This window comes from Phodopus roborovskii, unplaced genomic scaffold, assembly GCF_943737965.1.
Source record: "Phodopus roborovskii unplaced genomic scaffold, PHOROB, whole genome shotgun sequence".
In the NCBI taxonomy this organism is placed as follows: Eukaryota; Metazoa; Chordata; class Mammalia; order Rodentia; family Cricetidae; genus Phodopus; species Phodopus roborovskii.
In genome coordinates, this window is record NW_026125506.1 from 7111150 (window position 1) to 7123758 (window position 12609).

Consider the following 12609-nt stretch of genomic DNA (forward strand, 5'->3'; position numbering starts at 1 on the left):
GCCTGCTGGGAACAGCTACCTTGTGCTGAACCCCGGTCACAGGCCATGCGGGGCTTCAGAAACTACCTGAGTGGTCTCATTTAATCAGCGCCATGGGCTCAGGTAGGCACAATCAATCTATTTCAGTCACCGTTGGGGCGGCCGTCTTTGCAGCAACAAAAGATGCTAGGATATTGTGCCTCAGTGAGGGAATTGCTAAACAAATGGTGATGTATTTCCAGAATGTCAGGGCTGCAGCTCTTAAGTCCGAACAGGGACTGATCTCTAAGCGCTGGCCGCAGACTACAAAGGTGCAGAGCAACACACAGCTCAGGGAGGCTATGCGGCAAGTTCAGTTTGTTTTAAAAGACGTGCATGGGTGCGTATGTTTGTACACATGTATCCAGATAACGCACATGCATGATACGTTTGGCATGACTGTAAATCCTACAAAATATCTGTGGCAAGAAATAAAGGAAATGCCAGCCACTGCACTGCTTGTGAGGGTCAATACAGAATGAGACCTGAGGATGAGGGCAAACAGCCTCTCATTAGCCTTTGCATTCATTCATTATTTGTTTGGTGTGCATGTGTGGAAGTCAGGGGAGAATGTACGGGGGTCCCCTGGCTGGGGAGCAAGCGCATTTACCTGTTGACACCCCTTGCCACTTTGCTGGCTCCATCTTGGTATATATTGCATATTTGTTTTTTTCTTTAAAACAAACCAACCCTTTCATTCTGAAAGAAGTTTAAAGTCATGGATAAGTTCAATGCTGGAAACACCACCTTTCCATCGCATTTGTTGCGTGACTGGGAAGAGGACCTGTCAAAGTGCAAAGAACTAGGATGACACATTACTACCGATGGATCCCAGGCTTAATTTAAATTTCATCAAAGCACACAAGTTTTTTTTTTTTTTTTTTGTTTTCTTTTTATCATCCTTTAACTTGGGATCCAAATGGAGCCCAGGCTGGCCTAGAACTTGTGGAGGGAGATTCTTCTGCCTCTGCCTCTCAAGTGCTGGGATTAAAGATGTATACCACCACATCTGGCTACGCTGTCAATTAAAAAAAAAAAAAAACCATTAAGGGGATGGGTGGTAGCTCAGTAGACTGTTCTGTCTGCCCAGCAGACACGAGGCCCTGGGCATGGCAGTGTACATTTACAACCCCAGTGCTTCAGAGGCAGAGGCAGAAGGATGTGGTTCGGGCATTCTTAGCTACAGAGTGAGCTTGAGGCTATGACACTAGTCTGGGCTACATGAGACCCAGTCTCACAAAACAAAAGGACAAAACGTTAAAATTTCAATAAAAAAAAACTCGTATGAAATCTCTCTCAAAAGCAGCAATAACAAATTTCTTTTTGCTAATGCTAAAAGAGGCCTCTGCTTCCTATCCCGTCTTCCGAGGGTGTTAGAGAGGCCATCTGCCTTTCTTCTCAGTCCTTCTGGAACTCAGGCTTATGCAAAAAGCCTACTCAGACAGGAGCATGTCACTCTCTGCCCCATCCCTGGGGACTCTGCATGAATCTCTCTTACACAGCTCTTATCACTGCCTGCCTTGCTTCATAGTTATTTATGAATATGTGTCTGCATCCCTAGGGAGGCCGAGGGCTTCCAGAGGAGGCACAGGCTCTGTGTGCGTCCTCCACCTCACCTCTGAACTCTGATTGGTTGCTCTGACCCAGCTCACATTTACTGAATTGACACCTGGCCCCTGAAGTCATGGAGAGGGTAAGGGGCACATTAGGGAGTCAAAGCACTTACCACCATGGCTTGGGGACCCCGGTAATAATGAGAATAAAGGATAATGATAACTGCGCAGAAAATAACAAAGACAACGCTGGCAACCATTGCGGTTCAGTCCCGCAGGTTTAGCTCTGCACAGATGACCTCGTCTAAATGCAGCCAGAGCAGATGCAACAGTCGGTATTACCTCTCGTTTTAACTGCAGTGGACACATATGTAGTAGGCAGCATCATGGGGAGCTGGGATGGCAACAGCCCACCTCCCCACCCCACCCTCCACCCTGCCATTGCGGTGGAGGCAGGAGGATCCTGTGTTCCAGGATTCCTGAGCGGCTCGGTGAAACCCTGTCTCAAAAGAACAAACAACGTGGAATGCGGGAGGTGTTCATAGGTGCAGTGCACGCTCAGCATGAGGAGGCCCTGAGTTAGATCCACGCAGATAAGTTCTCTGAACCCAACACTGGGGTTCAGAGAGAAAAGCAGCTGCCGCTATCCAGCCAGTAAGGGGCAGGGCTGAGATTCAAACCTTGGTCTAGCTGCCTCTGGTCTTGACAGGTTGCCCCCACAGTCCACATTGGAGCCCTGCGGTGCGCTCCCGGCCCGGCTTTCCTGAGTGGACGCTGCTACTCACCTGGCACAGGAGAATCATGGGGTCTCGGAACTCAGCCTGGCAGATGGCGCAGATGGCGCCTGCTTCTGTGCACTGCTGTCCTGTGGCTCGGACCCCGTAATTCTGTTTGAGGAAGTGGGGGCAGGGGAGGCAAAGAGCTGTGAGCCCTCGGGGGAGGCAGTGTCTGGGGGGTGAGAAGGGGCTGCTGCAGGCTGCAGTGTTTGGTTCCCAGGGCCCCAGCCAAGCCCAGGCTCACTCACCTGCGAGGTGCAAAGCAGCTTCAGGGCTTTCCTGACTCCACCCACACGGCCACAGATGTCGAAAGACTGGAAGCAAAGCAGAGGGAGGCTGAGAACCTCCTCCTGGCAGCACCCACCTTCGCCTTTGATCACTTTCAGGAAACACCTCTCCACTTCTATCCATTTTCCTGACTTCTGTCCAGGCTCCTCCGTTACCCCATCAGATACATAAATAGCATATATACTGTCTTTCCCCTTGCCAAGCCCAGGGCAGGCACTACTAATCAATCATAGCTCTCTTCCACCACTAGAGCCAGTCACTGGTAGCTGATCAGAGTGAGCAACAGGGGCCCCAAGGCTGTTTCTGCCTGGATTGCTGACTGACCCTGCAGGAAGGCATTCACTGTCCCCAGACCCTTTAAAGCCAAAAGGAGAAGGCAGAAGGAAGAGAGGCAAGAGAGAGAATGAGAGTTTCCTTCTAGGGAGCGATTTGATGGTTTAGTGGGTACAGGCACTGGCCATCAAGTCTGACTTCCTGAGTTCAATCCCCAGAACCCACAAGGGTGAACGATAAACCTGACTCTTGCAAGTTCTCCTCAGACCTCTACATGTACACTGTGGTGTGGACACGCCCAGCTCCAATATTAAATAAATTCATTTTTAAAAAGTACTGGTATATGATATGATGCTATGATGCACACGAGTCTCAAAAATGTTATGGCAAACCAAACAAGCCACACTGGAAAGGTCGCTGCGCAGCCCGCTGACATCGAACACTCAACACCAGCAAATCTGTATACACAGGGTGTGGATTCGTGGCTGCTGGGTGCTGGGGAGCAGCAGGAATGGAGAATGGTACTGGGTTCTGGGTTTCTTTGTGGGATGAGGCTTGGAAACATACAGAGGAGGTGGTTACAGCACACTGTGCCAGCAAATTCCCCTGACTGCATACAACATAAGGTTAGCAGCAGCCAGGCCTGCTGATGCAGACCTGTAACCCTCCCCAGCTTCTCTGGAGGCTGATACAGGAGGACTGGAAGTTCAAGGATGGTTGGGAACTTGGTGAGACCCTGTGTCAGAGTTTTAAAGAGGGTCGTGGCATAATGGTAGAGTGCCTGCCATGAGCCAAGCCCTGGATTCAGTTCCCAGCATGAGAAAGAAAAAAGAAGAGATAGATAGACTGACTGATAGTTAATTCAATGCTACATGAAATATATTTTGATTTGAAAATATTAGTGGCTGGCTCTCGCTCGTCATCATCCCCTTAAGCCAGGCCCAGCATGGCCTGGGCCAGCTCACCTTACACAGACTGTAGAGAATGATCAGGACCCCTCCTAGGAAGTAGCTGTTGGAGGAGTCGTCCCCCATGATGTATTTGTACCACAGCTGGATGGGAACGAGTGATCTGAACAGCTGGCTCAGCTCCTCAATGACCAGATAAAACTTTCCCTGCAACCACACAAAAAGCATCAATTAGTGTTAGCAGCAAAGACCCAGAGGACAGGGCTGGGGCCCAGGCACGGCCATAATGACAGTCCAGGTCATAGGCAGGCCATTAATCAGCTTCGGAAAGCACTCAAGCTGGCTCTAATGGGGACCGATGGATGTGGTCAGGGAGACGTGGCTCCTGCCTGAAGTCCTTGTCCACCACCCACTGCCCACTGTCCACAAGATCAAAGTGCCAGGATCAGGTCAGGGATTGGGAAACAACATTTTGGACAGGGGGTGGGCGTGCTCACGTCTGACTGGGTGCAGTATGGAGGGCAGAGGGCAGTTGCTGCCTACCCCAAGTTACCCAAGAGGGCTGACTGTGGCACCACAATGTAGCAGCCAAGAAAGCCAGGCTGGGCTCCAAGGGTAGCCCCACCTCTGTGGCTCCAAAGGGGCCAGATGCTGCCTTGGGAAAGATCCTGACATGGGGCCTCACTTTTTTCTGTCATACTGACAAGCCCCAGAATGAGAGTCCCATTCTTTACCCCATGGAGTTGCTCTGAAAATTAAAGAGAGTGAGCAGGAAGAGGACTTCGTTCGGGGCCAGGCCACAGGTTCAAGGCTCCTTCTTCCCTTTGGCCTTGAACAAGACTCAAGAGGGCCTGTATTAGGAAAGGGAGGCTAATGTACCCCCTCTACATGGAATCTAGTGAACATGAACACTAACTTGACAGGGAACCATTCACACCCCTCCAAAGAGGTCCTCTAAGAGAAATAAATGGACATGGGTCTACTTGTGGGAAATGTTCTTGGCGGCTGTAGTCATAAGACCCACTGATTGGAAAATGACCAAACACATCACCCATAGCTGAACACATAAAAAAAAACTTGCAATATTTATAAAATAGTTATTGCAACTATGAGCTGGAGAGATGGCTCGGCCATTACAGGCTAGGCTCACAACCAAAAATGTAAGTTGTTGCAACCAATAGGTGACTGATATACCTATCGATGTGGAGGGATTTCACAGGCATTATGGTACGTCCATATTGGGCTGGGGGAACAACTTAGTGGATAAAGTATTTGCCAATCATGTGAGGACTGGAGTTCAGATCCCTACCATATCACATGAAAGCCAACCAGGTAGGTGTGGCAGCGCATCTATAATCCTCATCTGGGAGTCAGGGACAAGGGATCCCAGGGAAAGCTGGCTAACTAGAGTAGCTGGATCAGTGTGCTCCAGGTTCAGTGAGAGATTCTGCCTCAGTACCTAAAGTGAGGAAGACACTTGACATCCATTTGGGGCCTTCACGTGCACACATACACACAAAAGACATACACACATGGGTATCCTCTCTCTCTCTCTCTCTCTCTCTCTCTCTCTCTCTCTCTCTCTCACACACACACACACACACAATTCTCATTTATATGCAGTCTCAGAATAGATAACGTTAAGCTATGGTGATAAATCCAGAACCCTGGCTGTCTACGGTGAGGATGGGACTCTAAAGGGTTGCCAGGGGACTATGGGAAATAACAGAAGGTTCTTCACTGATTGCGATGGTGCTTCTGTGGGTGTGGTCACATGCCCCAGCTCACAGAAACTGTGCTGTAAAGTTGTGTTCTTTTTGTACATCACACTTGAATCAGACTGAGTCACACACACATACACGAGCCGACAGCACTTCCTCAGTCTCCACTGCCTTAAAAGTGTGAGCGAGCTCAGTAAGCTCTAACTCTTCTAATGAAATAGTCAGCGTTTTGCAAAAAGATGTGCCCAGAAGGAAGGTCACCAGGGTGATCTTTGTAATAGCAGAGAAGGTCACAAAGGAAATAGGCAGGGTCTGAGTGTTGGGGATCTATGGTGGAAAGCCACACAGCTATGAGAGGTTGTCCTCCATAACAGCAACTCTGTGGTTAACCACACACCCTATTATTACCCAAGCAACCAAGGTCAGCGCCTCCAGTAATAAGTCACCCTAACACCATGAACCTTAGAACATGACACACTGGGAAGGACAGTGTCTCTTCCACGGTCCTCAATGGAACCATCAGAAAACAACAGTTGAATTTAAATAGTTGAGCCTGCAGAATAACCATCCAGCAGTCCTCAAAACAAAGATCAAGGACTGAATGACAGAGGAGACTAAGGAGAAATGATAAGCCAGTGCAGTGTGGAAGCTTGAATCCCTCTAGAAAATGATCATATATTATTCAGTTAGTGTATGTGTGCTTGTGTGAGCCACAGCTTGTGCGTGGAGGTCGGAGGACAACTTGAGGGAGTCGGTTCCCTCCTTCCAACCATGTGGGCTCCAGGGGTCAAACCCAGGCTGTCAGTCTGGCAGTAAGCACCTTTGCCAGCTAAGCCATCTCACCACCCACGGGGAGACTTTCTATCCAATTCTTTGCATCTGTCATGATGGCCAGGCACAAGGCATCCAGAAGGCCACGCCTTGAAGCAGATATGCACAAGGACCAAGATTGGTCATCCTGCCATCTGTTCCCCTTCACCATCATGGCTGTTTGGCTGTGTCCCTATGATGTGGCGTGTGTCACTGTTTTTGGAAGGGTCCTTCCCTTCCCTTCTATACTCCTTCCATATGACCCCTTGCCCCAGAAATATCACCTGGAGGCAAATCGAGTTCCTAAGTCCCGCCTCAGTACACAAAGTGCAGCATCATCGAGGAAGACACTGGACCGCAACCTGTGGAAGGCGGGGGTCACTGCTGTGTGGCAAAGCTGCAGAGCCACGGATGGCAAGGAAGGCTCCACTCTGTCTACACCCACAGCGGGTCCCAAGCTCCGCAGAGCGCCGCTGCTGTGCTGGCCTTCTCCAACTCAGTTGTTCCTTGCTTCCCACACCTCCCAAAGTGTTGTCTTATTGCTTAGACCAAAACAAACAAACAAAACAAAAACAAAAGACCTGGAAGAAATAACTGGAGGTAAGAACTATTCTGGTGTCAGAGGGCTCGGGGCATGGGCACTTGGCTTCCTGTTTCTAGGTGTACTGTGAGGAAGAAATACCGTGGTGACTAGAGTGTGTGATAGAACAGCTTCTTCATGATGGATGGGAAACAAAACAAAACAAGATCATCAGAACAAGATGTATCCTCCAGGGACATGACCCAATGACCTATTTCCCACAGACAGGCCCCACCCCTACCCTTTACCACCTTCCAATAATGCCACTTAATTATGAGTCCATGAAGAAACCTGTCCGTCAGTCCGTCTGTCCATCCATCCGTCCATACACCCACCCATCCACCCATCATGTAGAGCCCTCAGATCTGTCTCTGGAGACATCCATACAGGCATAGCTTGAGGTGTGCCTCAGTCAGTCTCAGATTTCGTGTGTGTATGTGCAGTGAGTGTCCATGAGTACATAGGCACACGTGTATGCAGGTGAACACATGTGTTTTCATACATGTGTGGAGGTCAGAGACTGAAGTTGGGGGATGTCTCCCTCGGTCACATCTACCTTATTTTCTGAGGCAGGGTCTCTCGCTGAATCTGGGGTTCACCTGCTATGCTGGCTCACCTTCTTGCCTCCATCAACCCATGCTGGAACCATGGGTGGGCTGACTGCCCTGACCAATTGACTTATTTGAATGTGGGTGCTAGAGACAGACTGCAAATCCTCATGCATGCAACACAGGCAGTTTAGCAACTGAGTCACTTCCCAAGTCCCTGCTCACAGTTCTTAATCCGGTTCAGGTGACAGTCAGCTCTGGCATGTTCCATGTCCACCCCAGCTTCTCCCCACTTCTAAGAGTACCCGCTTTTCTGCTCTGTTCCTAAATCCAGCTTCCATCAGAGAATTCTCCTCTCCCATGAACCCCACCATCCCTCAATCCTCCTTTCCCTTTTGGAAAAACGTGTGAGTGTGGTGTATGTATAGTTGCATGCGTGTTCATGTGTGTGCATCCAGAAGACAGAGGCTGACATCATGTGTCGTCTGCAATCTTTACTCACTTCATTACCGATGCAGGGTCTCTTGCTGAACCCAGGCCTTGTCTAGCCAGCCAGCATGCTCTTGCCACCTGTCCCCATCTCCCAAGGGCTCAGGCTAATGCACTCCGAGCCCACCTGCCTTCTATGTGGCCACTGGGGGATCTGAACTCAGGTCCTAATGCTTGTGTGCCAAGTGTTTTATCCACTGAGCCGCCTCTCCATATTCCTTAATCACTTACTTCTGTGCGGCAATCCACCCTTCCTTCCCACCCATCCACGTTTCTTTTCTTTACCCCCTTTCTCCCTCCTTTCCCAACCTTAGCCCCCACCTCTCCCGCTGGACTCCGAGGCCCTCCCTCAGAGGAGTTCCTTGGGCATCCACCATGCATCTTCAACTTAGGGCATATGCTTGCCCAAGCGGGACAGGGGTCTCTGAGAGCGAAGGCTCCACCCTCCTTACTCCTGGCACCTCCTTGGAGTCTGCTGACAGCAGGGTGGAGTGGGAACGCGGAGAAGAGCCCCACTTCATCCAGCAAGCCCTTGTGTCACAGAAAATAAAATCAAGGGAGTGAGTGCCTAGCGGCACCATCTTAAAAGTAGCAATTAGCTGCTGGGTTGGGTGGCCACCGGGAACTGTGCATATCCAGGGAGAACATCCTCCCTAATTAAGTAGTTTCCTAATTCCAGGTTTCTCAAGCATGTTACAGCTGACGACCACCAAACAGAAGGCGGGTTTCTATGGCATGTCCAACAATGAGAGGGACGATGAGGTGCGGCACCTCTTCTCCCTGTCACCAGAAAAGATGCATGGGGTGAGGGGTGGGGAGGTGGGGGGGGGTTCTGGGCTTCCGCTGTGACGGGGGCGGTACCAGGCGAGCTACATTCTGCCCTCCTTGCTGTCAGGATAGGCTGGGATACAGTGAAAGCAGAGAAACAAGGAAACAGCAAAAGCTCGGAGACAACCTGGGGCCGATGAGTAGGCTGGGACTCTGAGGAAGGAGACGAACAGATCAGCTGGCCTGAGAAGTGGGGAGGAAGGACATGAGGGACCATCCGAGGCATCAGTGTGCACACAGAAAACACAGGAAGGGTTGCTTAGTCATGTGTCCCCGAAAGAAACGAAAATTTGTCATGAGCCTTCATCTATGAGGGAGGGCAGGGCAGCTCAGAGCTGAAGACAGCACACTTGCCATGGTCAGGTCTGCCACTCACTGAGCTGGGTGAGTGGACAATAATACCTTCTCTGAGCTTCAGTTCCTTCCTCTCCATACAAAGATACACATATTTATATACATACAACACACTTCACACCTATCTACCTGCACTCACACAATACACTCATACATGTTTACTAACACCTATACCCCCACACTCACAAAACACACACGCACGCACACACCATACACGCGGACACACACACACCACACACACGCACACACACACGCACGCACACACCACACACGCGGGCACACACACACCATACACGCACGCACACACCATACACGCACGCACACACCATACATGCGGGCACACACCATACACGCGGGCACACACACACACCACACACGCACACACACAAATTCATACACTCACAATTGCATGCAGTGCTGATCTGGTAAACCAGGTCCCTGTGGGTAAACAGTCCCTGATTTGTGTGTTTGCCAATTTCTGTGGTGTAAATATTCCCATAAGGTCCACTGAAAACTTCCTCAAAGTTCAGCTTTCCACTCTCAGGAGCCAAGGTGATCTGGATCCACCGCACCACAGACAACCAAGCAGATCCAAGGGACTAAAAGATCTAAAATACAGGTCCACAGCAAAGGTGCAGGACACGGTGACAGTCGATGCTCGGCCTCAGGCTAATCCAGTCTGGGAGTGTTACATATCAGTGCCACACTGGAAAGAGGCACAAGCTAGTGTAGGTAGGTTCAAGGGAAATAAAGGGCTGGGACCTCAGCAGTAGAGTGTGGGCTTCACACATGACACTCTGGGTCCCATCTCCAGTATCAGAGTGGAAGAAAGGAAAGAAGGGGGGGGGGGAAAGGAGAGGAGCAAAGGAAAGAAAGCAAACAGGTTAGAACTGAGCAGAGATGTCCGGACTGTCCAAGCCCAGACCCGTAGTGAGGCAGTTTTTCCTTCCCTGTTCTTGCTGTCCGTGTGGCTGGCTAGGGGAGGAGCTGTGTGTGGAAGGTGAGGACCTGGACCCTGGGACGGCCACTTCTGCTTCTTCAGCTGAGGCAGCAGATTCCAGAGACAAGGCCTGTGTGCTCTCTCTGCCCAGTCCCAGAGGACATCACATGGCAAAGAGGTGAGCTGTCCCCAGTATACCCTAAATGAAGTTGGCACCACAGGACAGAGAGAGTTAAATGATTGTGGTTCCAAGCAAGGACAAAAGCAGCTGGGGACAGGAAGAGGAAGACTAGGAGGAGGAGGGAAGGGGAGGAAGAGGAGGGGACAAGGACAGGTAGCAGCATTTAGATAAGGGCACCTGGCTGTTTCTGGATTGCACTACACCTCCTCAAACCCATGCACCAAAGCCCTAATCCCCACCTCTCAGTATCCACTGGGAAGGATTCCAGAATCCTCCAAACACAACATAGTCAAATCTGTGTCACTCAAAGCTCTCACATAGAACAGTAGAATATTGGCAGCCGGGCGGTGGTGGAGCATGCCTTTAATCCCAGCACTCGGGAGGCAGAGGCAGGAGGATCTCTGTGACTTAGAGACCAGTTTTGTCTGTAAGAGCTAGTTCCAGGACAGGCTTCAAACCCATGGAGAAACCCTGTCTTGGAAAAAAGGAAAAAAAAATATATATATATATGGGCATAGATGCCACACCCTGTAGCCTGCAGTGGTTTCCAATGTGGATACAGTGTAAATACTATGTAAATAGACTCTGTTGCTTAGGAAACGTAACAAAAAGTCTGCCCACTTCAGGATAGCTGCAATGCTCCTGAGTAATGCAGAGTCGCAGTGGGTTTAAATGGCCCTTGTGGAACCTGGAGACACAGCCAGCTACATTGGGACACAAGGCCCCGGGGAGGTGATGTGGTCATGAGGGTGGCACCCTGGGCTGGAGGGGTGGCTCAGTAGTTAAGGGCACTTGTTGCACTTTCAGAGAAGACTGGGGTTCAGTTCCCAGCACCTACATCAGGAGGCTCACGACCACCGTAACTCCAGCTCTAGGAGACCTGACTTGCTTTTCTGAATACCCACTTATACTCATGCAAACACACATATAAAAACAATAAACTTTTTTTTTTTTTAATGGTTCAGCCTCATCCTCCTGAAGTTTGTGATGTGGAGACAGGAGGACTGCCATGAGTTTGATGACATCCTGTCCTACACAGAGAGAAGGGTGCTTGAAAGCCAGATATAGGGCCTCACTGGGAACTGAATCATTCAGGGATGTGATCATGGGTTCTGCAGCCTTTAGCACTGTTGAGAAATCGGCCTCCGTTTAAGCCATTCAGTTTTAGGTTGGTTGCCACAGCAAGCTTAAACAGATGACTGGGGCTGGCCAGGAGTGGACCTGTGTGATTCAAGCTTAGGTCTCTCTATGTTCCTATTGGCTGGGTTCGGGTTCAAATCCTAACCCTGCCCCTTCCCAGATGGACACCTTTGGCAAAGTATATTCCTTCTCTGTGTCCAAACTTCTTCCATGACTATTCTGAGTATCCCTGGCTCTCATGACTAGCATTCAGTTCACTTAGAGATCCTGTTGCAAAGAGCTCCCTAACTGGCCTGCTCTGTGCTGTAAATCCCTCACATGGCAGCCGACACAAGCTTTCAGAACACAAGGGCAATCTCAGGTCCAAAGCTGCATCAGATACTGCTCAGATCATGTCTTCTGCCAAACTCTAAGAGGTGTCCCAAGCACTTACCATGTGTTCCAGGTACATGAAAGGACTCAACAAGGGTCAGCTGTGGCCCTGCGGCAGCCCGCCAAGTACAAAATGCCCTGTGGTGAATGCACCAAGACTTCTAGATTGGGGAACAGAGTGGGAAAGAAATGGCTTTCCTATATTGACACCAACAGCATGAGCTAAATGTGAAATGTGCCCATTTTTTTTTTTTTTTTTTTTGAGTCCAAGAGGCAAGGGAGCATCCTTCATGGCTCTGGTACCCTGAGTGAGTTGTTTTCTCTCTTTATGCTGTGGGTATTAATCCAGCCCTGATCTTCTGGGCCTTTAGTCACTGTTAATTCAAGTACTGGTATCTCCTGGGGCCACGAGGGTCAGAAAGCTAACAAAGTAACTTGGAAAAAGGAAGGGAATATCTCAAAACACTGGGGGCAAGCTGGCTGGAGCTTCAGATGCAGGCGAATCGGGGAGCTCAAATGTGGAGCATCAAGAACCTGTCACTGCCGTTCTACCAACTTCCCGTCCTCATGTTTGGCGTTCTAGTCCTTACAAGGTTCTATGCTGCTCACCACTGTGCACACCACACCAGAGGCAGGCACTGTCCACACTCTCGTGGTACAGAGTAAGTAATGGAGGCACAGAGTGAGTAGTAAGGGACCCTGCTTGAAGTTACACAGCTAGAAGCATGCTGGACCTAGAGGGTCTGTCAAGCTTGAATTCCCACAGGAAGCACAGAATTTGTGTTTCTTCCTGAGCCCAGGCAAGTGCTGGTAGGGTCCTGTTGGTGTCA

The 12609-nt window shown here is 50.0% G+C and overlaps 1 protein-coding gene across 1 annotated transcript in view; it reads right to left on the reverse strand.

Annotated features, from left to right (window-relative positions):
* Rnft2 (ring finger protein, transmembrane 2) overlaps nt 1-12609 on the reverse strand; it is a 49732-nt gene that overhangs the window by 4952 nt on the left and 32171 nt on the right. The window contains exons 7-9 of the mRNA XM_051176370.1: nt 3874-4023; nt 2596-2661; nt 2357-2458 (exon numbers count right to left, since the gene is read on the reverse strand). Coding sequence (XP_051032327.1) covers nt 2357-2458; nt 2596-2661; nt 3874-4023 — 318 coding nt within the window. The remainder of the gene's footprint in view (nt 1-2356; nt 2459-2595; nt 2662-3873; nt 4024-12609) is intronic.